This window comes from Ruditapes philippinarum, unplaced genomic scaffold (genome assembly GCF_026571515.1).
Source record: "Ruditapes philippinarum isolate M1 unplaced genomic scaffold, ASM2657151v2 ctg2064_1_1_1_1, whole genome shotgun sequence".
In the NCBI taxonomy this organism is placed as follows: domain Eukaryota; kingdom Metazoa; phylum Mollusca; class Bivalvia; order Venerida; family Veneridae; genus Ruditapes; species Ruditapes philippinarum.
The window spans coordinates 78,658-98,371 of NW_026855423.1; the positions used below are offsets into that span (position 1 = coordinate 78,658).

Consider the following 19,714-nt stretch of genomic DNA (forward strand, 5'->3'; position numbering starts at 1 on the left):
CCAATCTAGCAGATGGTGTTTTGTCATTTATCTTTTGTTTCATTTTACAATGTTTAATTTCCTATCATTTATTTCATAAACGTTCAATAACTTCATTTTTTAGGATTTAATAACACTTGCGCAATTTTCTATTTATTTTATTAGATTGAAAAACCATTACCCTCTTTTTATAGCATTGTATTTTTTATGTTTTTCAATCATAAGCTAAGTTATAGCCTGACTGTGCAATTAATTATAAATCAATAGTAATTCATAAAATTAGATTATAATCTGAATAATGTATCAATGATTTAAATAAAAAAAAGTTCTGAGGGCAACCTATAATTTCCAAAATGACATCACCATTCAAACTTCTTTTGCAGAAGTATCTTTTTTAAACAAATGTTTCAAAATTAATTAGGTTTTAAGATTAAAAAATACATCAACACAAAAGATATGTATCCTATGATATACATTTGTTTTCGTTGTTTGGCCTCACTTAAGGCGGGAGCCTATTATGATGAGGTTGGGCTGTACGTAGTAACTCTAGTACGTATATCATTCTGGCGTGGGTTCGATCCCCGGGAGATGCTTTGGTAGTTTTTAGCGCGGTGGAAGGTAGTCTAGTACTGGTGTAACTCTCCAGGGACGATGGTTAGGAAACTTCCCGCCTATATGACTGAAATACTGTTGGAAAAAGGCGTAAAATGAAACAAACAAACAAACGTATATCATTTGTTATTTTTGTTGGTTGTTCTCCTTAGGTGTCCACTCTTACCTGGTCATTCTCCACCTAGCTGGAAAGTCCAGATAAAACCTTTATGTACAATGTTGGTGAGACTTAAAACCCAGTCAAAATATCATTGCCCGAACATTAGCTTCAGAAGTATTAAGCCTATGTTTGTGAATCTTTATATGAACAATGGACATAACCATTGGGACTTAAAGGTCATAAGGTCAAAGGTCACAGTGGCACTATATGTAAAATCTTTCTGCTATTAATTTTATGAACAGGAATTGGGCTAGGTATGTTCTATTTTGTTGACGTGTCAATGGACATTACTGATGGTCTTAAAGACAGCTCTGATTTGTTTTTCAGATCATTAGGTTATTATTTATTGTTCTTCAGACAAGGAACTTAAAATCGAACGCAGGTGGAATGCAAAAAGTCGCGACTTCACGTAAAATTAAATAAAGATAATGAATAAACTTACTCCAATGCTCATATCAAATACTACGATCTCTGTTCTACACACTTGAAGCATTCAAGCAACGTAAAATTAAATCAAACGCGCCTTACATCAGAAGTAAAGCAATGGAAACTTTCACAAAACGTATTTCCTCTATTAAATCTAATCTAGCGTAAACAAACTTCCTTACAAGGCAAAACTTATGATACATCAACAATCCCTCGGGGTTGTTAGCAAAGAGGTAATGAGAGAAACCTTCAGCCCTGGTCTAATTGATAATGTCTCCCACGCCCCATAGCACCAGTTAAAATATCAAGCAATATTCTGAACGTCAATGATCTCGAAATATGTAAAAAGTATGCGATCTGCGCAGCCGTCACTGTGACACAACTTCCTGTTAACTAAGACCACATAAGGTCAAAATATATTTTGTTTAATGAAAGACAATGGCATGCTGTTACAAAATATGACGTCATATTTCTCAGGAATCATTGAAGGAAAAAAACTGGCAGTTTCTATCTTACAAATAGAGATACAATAAATATAGTTAATACAACATTGACACGCCAGTACAACAAAATAGAAAATACGTAATATTTGTATAAATAAAATATCCAAATACTTAGAATAAACACATATTTTAAGGATTTAAATAGCTTAACATTTAATTTATTATTTGTAAGACATTATTTGGCAATGCACTGCCATATTGTCTAACCTGTTGGAATTTTTACATGATGCTTTCAGATTAATTTGTTTTTTTTTGTTTTTGTTTTAATTAAATGAATAAAAAGTGTTTATTTATTTAAGATTAAAATTAAACTATTTATTTGAACTGTTGTTTAAATAATTCTTTTATAAATGTAAAGAGTATTATAAACGATAGATGTGAATCTTACCTTAAAGTATTTCTCATTTCTAGACAGATTTTTCAGCTCGTGAGACAGTTGGAATGACGTTAGCACTGGATCTTTACTTGACAATGATATATAGGCTTCACTTGACATACCTCTATAAGCATTGAGGCGATATTTTGCCGACCGCAATTGATCAAACTTCATTTTATTAACGCATTCCTGACACAAACACCCAAATTTGTGCGGTTTCTGTATCCGATCACCCCGCAATAACAGTAGTTGCACTATTTCGTATTGGTTCTTTTGTGCCGCCAAAATAAGCGGAGTGATATCCGGGGAGAACTGTGACTCCTCGTATTGTGTTTTGAAAAAGTGGTCATCATCCCCGAACTTCTTTCTTTCTTTCCATATTTCAAGATAACGTTTATGTTTAAGAATGTTCTCGGCAATCTGGACATGTCCAGCGCTGATAGCCTGCAACACTGCCTCGTAAATATGTCGGCTGCTCGACTTCTCTAATAGTACTTCAACGACCTACAAAAAATATACAACAAATCACCAAATATCTTTCTAATCTGTTAGATGGCAATGTTTATTATAATAAATATTCCTGAAACGACTGGCGAGACTTTTTACGAGTATATCTGACGTATTTATATAACCCATGCATTTATTGTGGTAGATAATGAAAAAGAGTTCGGGTGGCGGTTTACGCACAGCTTTACATCAGCAATTCTCTTGACTATTTCTTTAAAAACATATACTTATTTGGGGAAACTGCTCACCGTTAATACAATATATTAAAAACAGGGCGTGACAACCGATGAAAAAATCGAGAAAGATATTGCGATGTGCATTATAGTATGCAGGCTTATACCACTTAAATATAATCTCCTTTATCAGCAAATAGTATGTTGGTTTATAACAAATATTTACAAGATAAGAATGGACTAAAATACAAAAATAACATCACGTATGACAAGATCATGTGCACTAAAAGACACTTGTATAATAAATAGATTCAAATCCTGCTATATCCCCTCCCCCGCATACAATTTGCAGGGCTAGAATTACAATGCGTTCTGTCGCAATTGAAAATTACATCTTCTATCACAATCGCACGCGCCTCCATTTGTTTGTCACTTCTGCGTCACAATCACTGAACTATCGTCAGTGTCATATTTTATAATTGTGATCGTTCTCTATGATACACGATAATTGTGATCATTCACCTTCTGTAATTGACTTTGATCAGACGTAATCGGTTTTTACTAAATACATGTAACAGCAATTATTGAAAGCATGTAATTACTGGCAGTTTATTGATTATAAATTTATTCTCCTTGTTGGTTAAATTGTTGATATCATTTAGATGTTTATACTGGGAATATGCCAGTTTTATAACCTATAATCCGCTTAAAATACCATTAACATGCTAGTTATTGTATTACGAAGTAATACCTTTACGATTTAAAGAATAAAAGTTAAATAGTTATGTATCCGTCCAAAATCCATTCCTGTCAGTAGGTGCTTATGTTCAAAATCTGGGCCGTATTTGTTGTAAATTGGCATAATTTTTAAGATTTGCCAAGTTGTAATTGTTTTACCTCATCCTCATGCTTGAAATAGTGATAATAAGAAGAATAATGAGGTCTCTGTGGACTAGTACTAACAATGACTTAACACTGGCTGCTGTGTATCTCGACATGAATTTGTATTTTGGCATGTGAAATTTCAGTCAGCAAGTTTACGGAATGACTGTGAGTGCATGATTACAAGTTTGTTTATTTTGTTTAAATAATTGGTTGGTTGATTGGTTTGGTTTTTGGTTTTGGTTTTTGCTTGATTTGGTTTGGTTTAATTTGGTTTGGTTTAGTTTTGGTCAGGTTTGGTTTGGTTTCAACGCCTATTTTAACATATTTTGGTCATATCTCTGCGGTGTGTCTACGCAACCGAAATTCCTGGATAACTAACCAGTAATTGCCAATTTCTCCACAAGTGACTGGCTACTAATTTCACATGATTTATTATCAAGTAACAATTATAATCAATGTCCGAGATAAACTGTCATGGAGGAATTTCCCCGAACCATCGAATCTGGTTTTACTGTATGATACTCTTTCTTTTGAGTTAAGCGGGCATTTGTATCACATTTGGTACCAGAAGTTTTCGTTACATCCGTTAACCTGGAAAGTTGCAATATGACCTTGACATTGTACTAGCAATGTTGTTGCATTGTCCTGTAATACTGACTGTTTTGACCCACAATAAGATAGATAGTTAGACATTGTTCGGTTACTTCAAATTTGTCGGCAATGTGCGGTTTCCCTTTTGAACGCTATTTCAACGGCTGTTGTGATAAAACAAAGTTTACAAAATTAAGGCAAACGTATTCGAATAATTAGATTCGTGTCAGTTGCATTACTTTCTATATCGACATTTGACAACAAAATGAGAAAATGAGAAAGAAACTAAAAGGATTGTCAAAGTACCAGTAAAATAATTCAACGCTTGCTATTCTATTCATTATTTTAAGATATTGTACTGCAAGGAATAAATTCTCATAATACAGGTTAATTGTACAATGGAAATTACGCACATAAACCTCTCGTGAGACATTTTAACCGGAAGTTATGTCTGACTGTGACGTCACAACATTTAATGACAAGTAAGCCAAATACAAGGTACATGTACGAAAAAATGGTTCTGGTTGCGATATTGTTGAACTGAAATTTTATAACTTCAATAGCTGTATACCAGACTTCAATGACATTTTATCATATTTATTTAATTACCAGATCAAATTTAATAGTATGCTCGAGTCCTGGATAGAGCGTAGCTTTCATCGTTTTTCGTTTTTTTAAATCTAAACAATGTTGTTCTGCAATTGAGAATTGGTGTTTCCGTGTTTTTAGACTTCCAAAATTGGTGCTATAAGAGCGCATGACCTGTGTCGCTGTTATTTCTCGCTCTTTACAAGGCAAATAATACTTAAATAAATTTTTAACTTAAAAAACACTTGACTGTATTCATGCAAAAATAAACCCTTAAACATCTTATGTAAAAGTTCTATGAATTGGCAGAGGCATAGGAACGTGAGTCACAAAAAAAATTGATACAACGAGCTTATAACGAGCTGATTATTGTGTTACATCAGTTAGTACGGCATAGTTATTGACTTTAAATATGATATACAAAACAGCAACAGTTCATTAGGGATAACCTATTTATGACATAACAATATTCTAAGGAATATGAAACAATTATCACTATAATTATCATACTCCGGTAATAATATTGCAAAACCAAACTATACACATAGACTTGGAAGGATGGAGAAAGCACTGTGCTATGAAATTTGATATGAAATCCATGACCATAAATGTTGATTTTTCACGAGCAATTCCTACTGGTTACCTGGTAACAGAATGAAACTATTGATGACAATATTCAGTAGTGTGTGTATGTGGAAAATAAGCTTTCTGTTTGCTTTTGAAAACCTGGTGAATATTGATCCTGCAACTACTCCAGTTATAGTAAATGAAACAAAATGTCGTATAAATACACGGTAATTGTAAAATAAATACCTGAAATTTATCCATCTATTTGATTAAACACATATTTCTTAATACTCTTTCAATTAATAACGTTTTATAATCGCCAACAAAATCCCATATTTATATACATACTAGTAAAACATTTTGATAATACCATTTATTATTATCAGTACCAAGGGACTACAATGGAAATAGATTTAGTTTTTTGTTTGAAACTGGCAAACTGGCGATGTTTCATTTCTCATACAGGTTTTACTGTCATTGCTTTTTTTTTTTTTTTTTTTGGATTTGTTTCAACGTGTAATTGCAATACTGAAATAAATCTCTCTATTTATTACCAGATCTTATAACTTGGCCAGCTAATTTAAATACACCAGTAGGTACAGTAGTATGTAACATTTACAAATTAAATGTATGCATATAATTAATCGGAAAGTTTACTTTAAAATGCGTGGAAATCGTTGTACTTTCACTTCGAAGTTTTAGTGCATTGTTGTACAATAGTTCAAATGCGCAAGAATATTGTAGGGCAATCATGTCCATTGTATATTGACTAGTGAGCCATTGAATATGATAAGATATCCGCCGGCAGATGACTGCTGGTGAATATCACATCATATTCCATGGCTCACTAGTCAATAAATGTTTTATTATAGGCACAAACAAAAAGTAAATCCTTGTAAAGAAAAATAAAACACAACGTTTGTCTGTTTTTGTTGAAGCGATAGACAAAAGATGAACTTTTTAGCTGGTAAATATGATGTGATATGTACTGGAAAAAATATTGACCGAGGCGATAGCCTATCATATTCACCAACTAAAAAGGACATATCTGTTTTATTATATAATCTATAAACGCTTTTATATGGGATATCATATCTGCAAATGAATACGAAGGAAATCGACATTTTTCAGCTTGTCTACTTTTTCCATTATTTGGCACCGACATTTTAATGAGCGTTTTCTCAGAAAAAATAACAACAAACTTGACATGTCACGTCATAGTAAGCGTCTTTTTTTGGGCTTTCCAGAAAATCTATTTTTAGAATAAAAACAGTGAATATATTCAATTTTTTTCTATAAAAACAGGATTTATTTTCATAGAGTGGTATGAAAATAAATATTTTATCAGTGGCGATAGCCACAGGTGAAATAATTATGATAATTTCATAGCACAATATGAAAATAAATCGTATATTTTTAGAAAAAAAACTTGAATTTTTTGTTTATTATATAGGCTACTTTTTTCTTTTTGACATCACAGTTTGAAAAAATACATCTTAACCAATCAGAGAGTCATTTTAAAGCTATTCATATATCATAATACATGATATATGCAAAGAATATAAAATAAATGCTTACACGTCATATGACGTTAAATTTGACGCCAGGAAAATTACTTCTACGCTCAATGTAGTTTAACATATTTTGATATATTCTCCTTTTTATTTGCATGTCAGAATGAAAATATATATTAATTTTTCTTGCAATATAGCATAATAATGCACTGTTTATCGTTTCAAACGCATTATAATTAATCACTCAGGCTTATAAGCTCGAGAAATCATATAACTGCACATTTGAACTCGAACCGTGCTTTATTCTACAACAATGCACATAATATTAAGAGGATATTTTTTCGTTTGAGTGAAATATGGTATATATTTTCACGAAACATGATAACATGCCACATATTTTCACGAGCCGGCACGGCGAGTGAAAATATGTGGCACTTTATCATGTTGAGTGAAAATATATACCATATTTCACGAAAAACGAAAAAATAACCTTTTTATTTAATTTCATTATCAAAGAAAATGGTAACGAATACCCTTGCTTGCTACCAACTGCAATTGTACAGCGCGCAGTAATTTATGCGTAAGCACGCGCTGTTTGGCGCTACATTATGACGTCATGTAAACAACTCTTTAAACGTCTGTACAGCGTTAATTACTGAATTAAAGATATTGGTGTTCGGATTAATTTTCTTAGTTAGACCATTTTCTAGCATGCTAGATAGTTATCAAAACAAAATTCAAGAAAAAGTTGTTTTGTATTTATCAGATTTTTCAAACAAAACGGCGAAAGAAGTCCCTTAAAATAAATATGAGTTTTGACTCCGCCCACTTTCATATTTATATTTCATATTTATTTTTAAAATATATGAATTATATTTGACTGATATAGCACCATATTTCATGGGTAAAATTAAATAATGATATATATTTCCTAATTAAATATTATTTACCTGATTTGAATTATTCTGTTTATTCTGGTAAAGGTAATCAATCAGCAAAATTTTGATAAAATTACGGACATAGAATAATAAGAAATAAACGAAAACGGCGAAATTACAAAAAAAGTGTAACCGGAAATTACATTTGTACGCAGTATATTTCCTAGTTTCATATTTTCCTATTTGTTGACGTCACGAAAATAAATTAATTATAGCTATTTCCCTATTTCTCCTATTTCTCCAGGAAGCTTAAATGTCAGTTATTAAGGATTAGATGTAACGTAAAAATACATTTTTTCATATTTAAATTAATATTTAACTTTCTGAATTTTCTGAAGTAAGACTTCTTTAGTTTTATAGACTTTGGAAATGAAAATTTTTACCTTAACAATATATACAGGACATTGAAAAAAAAGCGTACGTTTGAGTAAAAAGGTAATTGTTAAACTTCACAAACCAAAGGTCATGATCATGATTAGATTTTTATATGCAAAGAAAATTGTACAAATACTTCTGTAAATTGAAGTTTTTCCATTTACCTAATCACTTACTTTCAGGAACAAATGTATAAAAATCAGGTATAAAATATCAGTGAAGTAATGATCAATATTAGATGTAAAAAATTGTCAACCAGGTAAAATGTCTTTAGGGAATAATGAATATCATATTCCAAGAAAACTGCGGGAAATATTCTGTCCTTGTCATCAGAAATTTACTTAAGGTAATGGATCTGTAAGGACTCGTGTTAATTTACATTTTCCTCATCCCGGTTTTCCTTATAAGTATTGTCACACTAGAAACACATTTTTACCTTCAGAGCAAAGTGAACAAACATCATATGTAACCATGTAATTATGGTATTAATATAAAGAAGATGTAGTGTACAGATTTGCAATTGTATTTATAAACAGCCCTTAAAATAATGTCTCTGTTGTACTAAAAATTGTGTGATTGCGCATGTGTGTCTGAGTGTGTGCGGATGCGCGTGCGTGCGTGCGTGCACATGTATTTATATGTACTATAACAGTACTTGGAAGATCCCTTTATCATCTGATACCACTGCATGATTTTCTTTTGAATAGAAAATATGAAGAAATTTGTCAATAGGTTCTCATGAGTATTTCACAAATTTGTACTGCAGGTATTTGACCTTAACTTTAATTAGAAGCTGGTAGCTAAGCTATAACCATTCAGTTACTAGCTTCTTGACATTTGAGGACCTAAATGACGCACATTCGTTGTTTCTACTTGATCTCGAAAATACCATTGTATGTGTTAAACCAGGCATAATTCACACTGTGTGAGAAATATATTGAAAATACATTATGTAGTATATTTAAAAAAAAACATCACCGTTTGTTTGTCGTATTATATCTTAAAGCAGCATGGCTCCAAATTCATGGTAATTTGAATCAAAATTTTGAAAATGTAACATATTGTAAAGTGAACAAAGAAAGTAATTTTTAAGTTGCAAACGACGCTTACAATCCACGTCAATTACCAAAAAAATATGCAAAAATAAAACTTAAAAATATGGTAATAAATATTGCAAAATCAGTCATTAATAGCACCTGGCATGTAAATTATTACTTAAATCTTGAATCTTTTTACTTTTCTTTTGATTTTCAGTACATATTTCTGAATTTTGATTTGCGCTTGAAATATTTTGGCTCATACGAGGGCATGCAGCTTTAATACATTTGATTATACTTTCACAATCTAAGAATATGTATCACTTATTAATGGAATGCATGTATTATTATACAATGATTAAATCAATATTACTTTTTTTTAATTTCAGTTTAAATTGTTGATAAAAGAAGGTCCTTTAAACATCATTGTTAAAGTAGTTTTTCTTTTAACTAGCAGATACATGGTTCAAATCACAGCACGTCCTTACGTTAATTAGATAGCTTGCACGTCTGTACGTAAACTGGATAACTGTCTCACTGAAAAAAAAACATTTGAGATTCGAACCTATCAAATGGGAGGCGGGGAGACAGTTATTTTCAAACCTAGGAAAGGAACAAAGTTAAAGATATATATAAGTAAAATAACTACGTAAATGATGGGCTTCATTATCAAAGTAATATATGAATGTATTATTGTGATGAAAATGTTGTTCTTACCTCAAGGTGCTCGTTTTTTACAGCCAATCTCAGCGCCGTCCTACCGAGAGCGTCTATACAATCAACATTGAGTTCACTATTTTCTGCTAGTAGCCGTCTAACTGTCGGAATATCCCCAAATTCTGCCGCGTGCAGGAACTCCTCTTCAACGTCCACAAGCTGTTTAATATGTACATTTTGATATAATGAAAACGTTTTACCAATGGCGTCTATTTTAGCACCAAATCTTGACTTTCTAAAACTAGCCCCTACCATCGGTTTACCATTCTTTAATGACATTTTGTTTAAGCTAATCTCCGAGATATCTTGTAGTCCTTTCTAGACTCATACCACACTTATAGTATCTTAGTATCAGCTTTTAAAATAGATTCATGAATAGTAAAGAAAGTCCGACAACACAAATATATAAGCGTCATTTGCATTTGCAAATTTCTTGTCGAATCTACGCAACACCTACTTTACTGATAGAAGTCTGCATATATTTGATCCATTAGTACCATAATGTTTACAATCTTGTTTAGAGAACGTTTAGAGAACTTGCTGTAATTATTCAATATTTCTCCTCTGCCTAATTAAAATGACAAGGCAACGATTGTTTATGACTGATGAAAACTTCATAGAAAACTAAATCATTTCAAACATAAGGTATGCTAAAAGCTAATTAGTGATGTTATACTGTTATATAGGGAAAAAATCCCTTTACACCATATTTTATTTCTCCCACGTTAAAATCCAGTAAATATACAAAATATTGTTGTTACACTATAGATAATACGTTTAATAATAGCGCCGATTAGGTACCACGGGTCACAAATTATAGTATAATTACCCGATGCTTCTAGCTCGATACATCTTTGATATATGATGCACGCGATATATCGACAAGCGGCCAGTAATAGTCGTTAATAAGTCTTCGATTTTTACGAGCGTAAATAATGAATAACTATACGATATCGAAGTATATTATCAAATTTCTCATTTTTACTAAAAATGTCAGTTTATATAATTAATTCACCATGTACATATATACTACACCTCACTCTCAGGTAGGGTTACCACGATTCCATGTTAATTAAATTGACAACGCTATATTTCAGTTGTTATTGACCAGTTTAAGTAAAAAAGGAACTATGTTTTGCTCAACTTGTGAGACAGATTTATACAACAACTAAAATAGTTTTGTTTAATGTGAAATTATCATATTTTGATTTAAAAAACAACAACAAAGAAATAAAAAAAATAATGAAAACGTCACCTATTGATATTTTAACCTCTTGCTATTATAGCTCTAGATTTGAAAATTCGAATATTTGACAAACATGCAATAATCATAATATGATTCAAAATTCATCACATATCTACATTTACCATAAAGTTTCATGATTGCATGATGTGTACACATTTTCCGACCACTAACTAAGTGATGACTAGTGCAATAAAAGCTGTGATATAATAAATGCACTAATGGGTGACAGAAAATAGACCGACGTCTCATTTATAAAATCGATTTCTGATAAATAAAGGATAGACACATCTTTACACTATTGTCTACATGCGAATATTGATCCTTTTATATTTATGTTTTATTATCAAACTTTCACATAGAAAAATGCAGATGTTACATAACAAACTCGATGACTTCTAATCCAGTTACCTCTCTGGCGTGGGTTCGATCCCCGGGAGATTCTTTGGTAGATTAGCGCGGAGTAAGGTAGTCTAGTACTGGTGTAACTCTCCAGGAACAATGGATAGGAAACTACCTGCCTATATGACTGAAATACTGTTGGGAAAAGGCGTAAAATGAAACAAACAAACAAACATAACAAACTAAAGCCAAAAGGGTAACTGAACTGATTAAGCTATCTGTAGGTGGCTTGGAATGATGCATTTCTAGTAAGTTAATGACTGTTATACGAATATTTCAGTGATGACATGGTCCTTCTAGATTATTGATTCCAGTACATTTGGTGTTGAATACAGCTTAAGCCGGTGCTAGGGAGCGTGTAAGATGGTGCACTTTTGGATCACAGATTTTCAGATTTTTGCGAATATGATGTCCAGGAAGTAGCTATTATTGTCATTTGTGTGACTTTAAAAATTGCCCATCCGCACAAAACTATTTCATATTTTATGTAATTAACAAAGTAGTCAATTTTATATTGATAGTAGTAAACTATTAAAAATCGATATGCGGTGTTGGTTTGTGGTTTGTACCCCACCGGGAAATGATATATGAAGACGCTTGTTTTCCACTTAACTATGTTATTAGTGATTTATAATGGACATTAAAAAGATAACGTTCGTTTGTATTTCAAATGTTATTATCAAAACAATTCATTTTTAATTGTGGTTTTTCGATAAATTTAGTAAGAACTTTAATACTTCCTTTATTAAACTACAGGTACTGGGTTAATAATACATTAACTATACGAAACAACTTAAAAACTCTCAAAATAGTCACTAAGAAACTTTTTCTTCAATGTAAGCGCTAAAATACATATTTTTTTCTTTCGTAAAATCTTCCTAGTTATATACAATCAATTTGAAATCGGAATTTGCTGTACTAGACTGTTTGACGGACCGTGTATGACCGTGTGTTTGACGGACCGTGCATGACCGTGTGTTTGACGGACCGTGTATGACCGTGTGTTTGACGGACCGTGTATGACCGTGTGTTCGACGGACCGTGTATGACCGTGTGTTTGACGGACCGTGTATTGACCGTGTGTTCGACGGACCGTGTATGACCGTGTGTTCGACGAACCGTGTATGACCGTGTGTTTGACGGACCGTGTATGACCGTGTGTTCGACGGACCGTGTATGACCGTGTGTTCGACGAACCGTGTATGACCGTGTGTTTGACGGACCGTGTATGACCGTGTGTTTGACGGACCGTGCATGATCGTGTGTTTGACGGACCGTGTATGACCGTGTGTTCGACGGACCGTGTATGCCCGTGTGTTTGACGGACCGTGTATGACCGTGTGTTTGACGGACCGTGCATGACCGTGTGTTTGACGGACCGTGTATGACCGTGTGTTCGACGACCGTGTGTTCGACGAACCGTGTATGACCGTGTGTTTGACGGACCGTGTATGACCGTGTGTTTGACGGACCGTGTATGTCCGTGTGTTTGACGGACCGTGTATTTCGAAGATAACATATTGTCATGAAACATAAAACAGCCTGTCAGTGTGAATCAGTATTAAAGAATTCTTGACATCCGGCCAAAATAACATTAAAATGATCGTTTCGTAAAGGTATGTCGTTATAATATAATCTATTAATGGAAATCCCAACCCGAGAGTGACCACGAGCCTTGGCACATGTAGTCTTTTGTTGTTAAAATTGGAGTAAATATCGCGTTTGTGTAGGAATACGTAAAGATTTGATGTGCGTGAAGTGTGATATAGCGCATGTGACATTAAATTTTCCAGAAACGCCGCTATTCTTAGTAACATTTACGGATGTTTCCTATCCAGTTAAAAAAATATCGGCTGGTAATGTCCATAGAATACTCTAATACGGTAATCAGAACGTTGGTACATTTATTTTATTATTATAAAGCACTAATTAGTGTGTAACAGCAACACCATAATATATTATAACATCTGATTAGACATTTTAAGGTTCGTTATAAAAAAATATATCATCCTAAAACATTATAAATCAGACATATAAGATAACAAGCAAAATAAAGTATGATGATTAGCAATAAAAGGACGCGATAGGGTATGATAATCCTAAACAATGACGAGAATTTAGGTGGAATATTTACGTCTATATGAGGGAAAGGGTTAAGAAGCAAAGAAAATGTCCTTCTGTTTTAAAGACAACTGATTTCTAATTATGTTTCCAAAATAATGTGCTAAGATAACAAGAAAATCATTGAGTACAAAATTTTTGAAACACACATTAGACATTTTTAAAACAATATACAATGTATTTTCAATATAAACTATGGATATTTATCTTAACTATATTCTTCTAGTTGATCATGATTTAGAATATGAATATTCTGAAATGACCAATATTACTGAGTGAATCAAAACTGATATATAGAGGATATTGAACGAGTATAAGTTTAATACTGAATTTATTGGATGAGTTGGCTAGAAATTTATTATGCGAGCCTCTGGTATGCATAATATAATTTCATTGAACGAGTTCAATGACTTTAGTAATGAAAATACGTGAATATATCAATATTCAGTTTATCACATAATTATCCATGTTAAAGGTAAACGTGGATATAATATATCAATATTCAATTTATCACATTTCCATGTTAACGGTAAACGTGGATATAATATATCAATATTCAGTTTATCATTTATCACTGTTAACGGTCAAAATGAACCACTTTTCATTGATGTCGCAAAAACAGCAAGTATGACATGAATTTCTGATACCTTGTACATCTTGATCAGGCTGTTTTCTAACAAAATGACTTCCATTTTTTAGGGATTTGTTTGAAAAAGATTCGAAGCTAGTTGATCTTGAATTCTGATGTTCATGAAGTTTTCGAAATAATGTTACACCGGGTTTATTTAATGCAATTTATTTTATTTATTATTTTTTCTCGCACAACTTCATCATTTTCTTTTTGTCACTTTCATGCATGTATTATCTTTCTTTTCATTTCTGCTAATTGTCCGACTTAATAGATAGACTTAATAGATATTTGTATAATACGAAAAATGACGAAGCATCCCGAGTTTTGGCGAGGCATGGCGGTTATATTACCTTAATTGGTTTTACGATATTGTACATGTAGAGTGTTTGATCAAATCAAATATTGTTCAATTTATATATTTCTCACGGGAATTATATCAAAATTGTTGCCTTTAATGATTCATTGGTAAATTTTGGCTTGGCAATTTCTCATTGTTTCTAATTCATTGTATGTAGCATAAAATAAACGTTTATGGAGATGTTTAGAAGAGTAATTTCCGAAAAATATTTCACATGAAGGGTTGAAAATTGAAAATGTTGAAACGTCGCGAAGTCACTTAAAAATGCATGAAATTTCATTTTGGTGTTATTGGAAGTTAAAGTAACTGATAAGATGTCTTAAAAAAAGAAAGGTTTATTGGCTGAATAGTATAATTAGACTTACTCTGGAATTGAGAATATTTAGGTTTTCCAAGATACTAACGTAGGTTCAAACAAATTTAATAGTAACAGCTTCGAAAATAAGCGAAACAGGTACCGCGAAGCTATAAAGGTAAAAGTTAATTTGTACCTACAGATTAGCTCGGAAAACCTGCTTTGCCGAGTTCCGGATAATGTCTATTAAATTGACATTCTGTAGTCCTTGGGGTTTGGGGAACATTCTGTGATTTATATTATACATAAATACATCATCAAACAATCCATTTTAACAAATTGGATCATTTACTATTATTGAATGGTTAATAACTTGAGTACATACATGTCTCATACTACCAAAACATTTGATTTCTACTTCTGTTGGTACTAGCGCACTTTTCTTTGAAATAGTGTAATCAATTTAGACCTAATATATTTTGCATAAGTATTGAACGAAGATATATCATTTAGTTATATAAGTTGCCGACAGGATATACGGGAGAATAAAGCATGAAAGAGATCGATCCAGGAAAACTCGTCAATAACTTGTATAACGAATTATATTAATTCAAATTCTCATTGATATATTTCATCATGAAGTGAAAAAAAATAATAACTCTACTTTTTAACGCATATTATACAGTTATTGACATGTGAACTGTTAAATATGATGTAATCAACACCAGCAGAATGTAATATATTATATAATTAAAGCCTTAATTTCTCAAATGTAACACAGAATGGGAGAATATTATTTTATGCCTAGTTGGTAAAGAAAAATAGGAACCTTTGACTGTGATAGTCGAAGAAAACACGAATAGAGAATTGACGTCAGACGTCCAGTGACTACGTGAACGTTATGTAACTAGAGCAATTTAAGTATAAAGTGTTCACTGTTTATACGTCACGGTATACAAAGCGTGTAAACCAATTAAAATTCGAGAAATTCATTTGCATTATTACAATGACAGATGTTTGTGTCGTTTATATAAATGAAATGTGGAAGATGAAAAAAACTTACTCAAACGTCACGAAATAACACACATTCGATAGTTGTGACTGGAACATGATATACTGTATATAAGATTTCATGACAGATTTATTACGGAATTCATTGAACTGTTTTAATAAAATGACTGGAGGTTTTCATAAAAGTTATTTGTTTGTTTGTTTCATTTTACGACTTATTCCAACAGTATTTCAGCCATATAGGCGGGAAGTTTGCTAACCATCGTTCCTGGAGAGTTACACCAGTACTAGACTACCTTCCTCCGCGCTAAACTACCAAAGCATCTTCCGAGGATCGAACCCACGCCAGGGAGGTAATGCTGTGTTCTCACCGCCGATCAGATCAACTCGATCAAGCACGATCAAGCGATCGGGTAAAGGTCTAGCTCGGTCTGCATGCATGCTCGGGGTGGTCGGAGCGGTCTACCTTGGTCGACATTGCTCAGACTTCCTACCCGAATTTTTTTTGACATGTCAAAAAAATTTGAGTAGCGATCGAGTAGATAAGCGGTCGAGAAGCGATCGTATAGTGATCGAGTAGAAGATCTAGTTGATCGAGAATAAATCGTGTAACCATCTAGTTTGATCGAATATACATCTCTTACCCGATCTTAACACGATCATCTCGACTTCTACTCGAGCATTATCCGATCTGGTCGGGTGGAAATCTAGCAACGATCGAGCAGAGGTCCAGTTAGTCTAGTTGAGATCGTGTATGATTCGCGTATAGGTCTGGGTGATCGAGAAGATGTCGGGATGTTGGTCGGGTTGTCGTCGAGAAGAAGTCGTAAAACATCGTGTAGGGTCGACTTGAGAGGTCGTGTAAGAGTCGTGAATGTACATTTAATCAAGCTTGGTCGGGCTTCATCGGGGAATAAATGTGATCGGGACGATCAAGTTAATCTGATCGGCGGTGAGAACTTAGCACAACTGGATTAGAAGTCATCGACTCTAACCCCTCGACCACGGAGGTGGTTTAATATTTTACACGTTCAGTAAACTCCATGTCTTGTATCATAGTTCGGAGACCTTTCTGTTGAAAATGTGTCAGGGTTAAATCGTATACATATACATGCACAGTGCGTTAACTGGAGTGCGGGTATTAGTTACCCGCACTCCAGAGCATGCCCATTGATTTGCTCATTTTTTGCTGGGGTTTACATATTGTGACGGCAGAGAAAGGGAAAGCGACAGAAATGTCATATTCAGATGTTCGTTCATTGGTTCATTTTTGCCGGGGTTTCATATTATGACAACAGGGAACGTGCTTTTATGTTTTACTATGATACAAAAGAGAAAGAACACCAAAACACTCGGCAATCTGTTTTATACTCGGGGGCTACGCCCCCTCGTACAAATCAGATAGCCTCGTGTTTCGGTGCTCTTTCTATTACTTGTATCTTTACAGCATATTTGTCCCAAGTTTTGATCTCTCGAAAAGGGAACTTATTTCATAATTTAATTTTATACGATACAAACGCCTCTTTTTGTGGTATTTATTTTTGTAATGTAAAATTCAAAGTTTTTTTCATTACAGTTACAGTTTCAAAAAATGTTTTTATTGTATCTTTCTATCTTAAAATATTCTCATTCAAAGTTATTTAAACTATAACATAAAACTGCTCAGCAAAACTACTGAGATAAATCAGCCAGTTACCATTGCCGAACAGAAATGGTATAATTCTTTTTATCATAAAATTAAATCAAAAGATTTTACGTCTGTTGTCCTGATATAATTTCAAAAACGTTTTCATTTGCCAATAACTTGAACCATTTTTTGCTTTTTGGCAATTAGTACGATTATAATATTTTATATGGAAGTCAAAATACTGCTTCGTTTAAACTTTGCTACTTTAGTGACACATAATTTCATATTCAGGGCTACATTCGTAAGTGATAAGCCTCTAACAGACTCTAAAATCATTATTTATTAAAACGTTACAAAACTCATGTTTGCCTTTCCTAGAGAAAAATATATTTGAGCCGCGCCATGACAAAACCAACATAATGGGTTTGCGACCAGCATGGATGTCATCCGCATCCGCGCAGACTGATCAGGATCCATGCTGTTCACTATCAGTTTCTCTACTTGTTATACAGTTTGTAAGCGAACAGCATGGATCCTGATCAGACTGCGCGGATGCGCAGGCTGGTCTGGATCCATGCTGGTCGCAAACCCATTATGTTGGGTTTGTCGTGGTGCGGCTCATTTATTCGTTTCTGAAAAATAATGTGCTGTTACACAATATATTTATGATCGCCAACAGTATGTATTAGAAAAATATAAACCAGTAAACATTAATTTAAACATGTTTGGAAATCATTAACAAGCTTAACAAATTGTAATGACAGCGTTTATATAATATCAAATGTTCATTAACAAGGAAATAATTAAAGTACTGCTGTATTGCTGAAGTACATAAAGTTATTCATTAATGACTTTTTAGTTATGTAGTGATTCTTTATTACTGATAGCACTTTGTGAAGCAATACTTTACAGAATTAATATGAAATATTCATCAGATCTAATAGCATAGTTAACATTTTAATAAAAAATTCAATATCATATTCATTTATTCTCAAAGCAGACAAATCAACGATATTCTTTATGGCATTGACATTTTGGAAGTCAATGTTTACACAGGAAAATGTATTAAGTCAACTTAAAGCTTTTAGATACAAAATAACATGTGTAATATGATTTAGATTGCGCATATAGCGCGTCAAAACATACATGTATATAAACGCGACATATATTCTAAAATAAACTATTTTTTCTGACAAAATAAACAAATATTAATGTAAAATTAATAAGGTAAATGTCATTTGATCATTTTCCATAGCATCAAGGTACATGTGAACTTCTTCAGTCTAATAGAGAACATTTTTTTAAATAAAATTAAAAAGAATTATATTATATAATATAATCTTACCGTTTTTGATTCCTGGCTTTGGTTAGAAATTAAACTCATGCGACTGGAACCATTCCTTCGTCGCCAAAACTTCGCTTTACCTCCCGACATGTTCTGCAATTTAATCATAGACACAACTGACATTAAATTAGTATCACTTTCATTCTTCCGCACGCGCTTCGAATTTTTTTTAAATCCCATGTTGTATAAGGGCTTAAAAATTGAGTCACACCCTTTCTATATATAGATATAAGAGCATTTGATTCTCGTGTAAATCGAGATTAATTCACTCTTCTTTTTTCAATGCATATACATGAACAGAAATACATAAATCCTGATAAAAACATCATATTGTCACGGAGGTTAAGTACTTGCATTCATTAGTTTTTTCTCTTCCTTGATTTTATTTTCTTCAATATCAAGTTGCACGTGTTTCCCATTTTGCTAGTTGCACCTCAATCCATGAATAACACAGATAATCCTAGGTTTTGATATAAACTGCTCGTTTCTCTAATTCATGGCAATACATGTGCTTATATAAATGATTTATCTCTATAAATGGTATAGTTCTATGGTTTAAAGAAAGCTATTACCAGAAACACATTATCGCTAATTAACTAACACCTGTGTCCAATAATACAGTAAAACACATGTCAAATCATTCAAAAATATCAAATTTCCTTCTAAGCAGACAATTTTATGTTTTAATCCGGAAATAATATGGTTTGTTTGCTGATATATCCATAATTGCCTA

At 32.8% G+C, this 19,714-nt stretch overlaps 1 protein-coding gene across 1 annotated transcript in view; it reads right to left on the reverse strand.

The window, feature by feature from the left end:
• LOC132743270 (short transient receptor potential channel 7-like) overlaps positions 1-19,409 on the reverse strand; it is a 44,553-nt gene extending 25,144 nt beyond the window's left edge. The window contains exons 1-3 of the mRNA XM_060731803.1: positions 18,982-19,409; positions 9,949-10,107; positions 2,069-2,560 (exon numbers count right to left, since the gene is read on the reverse strand). Coding sequence (XP_060587786.1) covers positions 2,069-2,560; positions 9,949-10,107; positions 18,982-19,161 — 831 coding nt within the window. The 5' untranslated portion in view covers positions 19,162-19,409. The remainder of the gene's footprint in view (positions 1-2,068; positions 2,561-9,948; positions 10,108-18,981) is intronic.
• Positions 19,410-19,714: the final 305 nt, after the last annotated feature.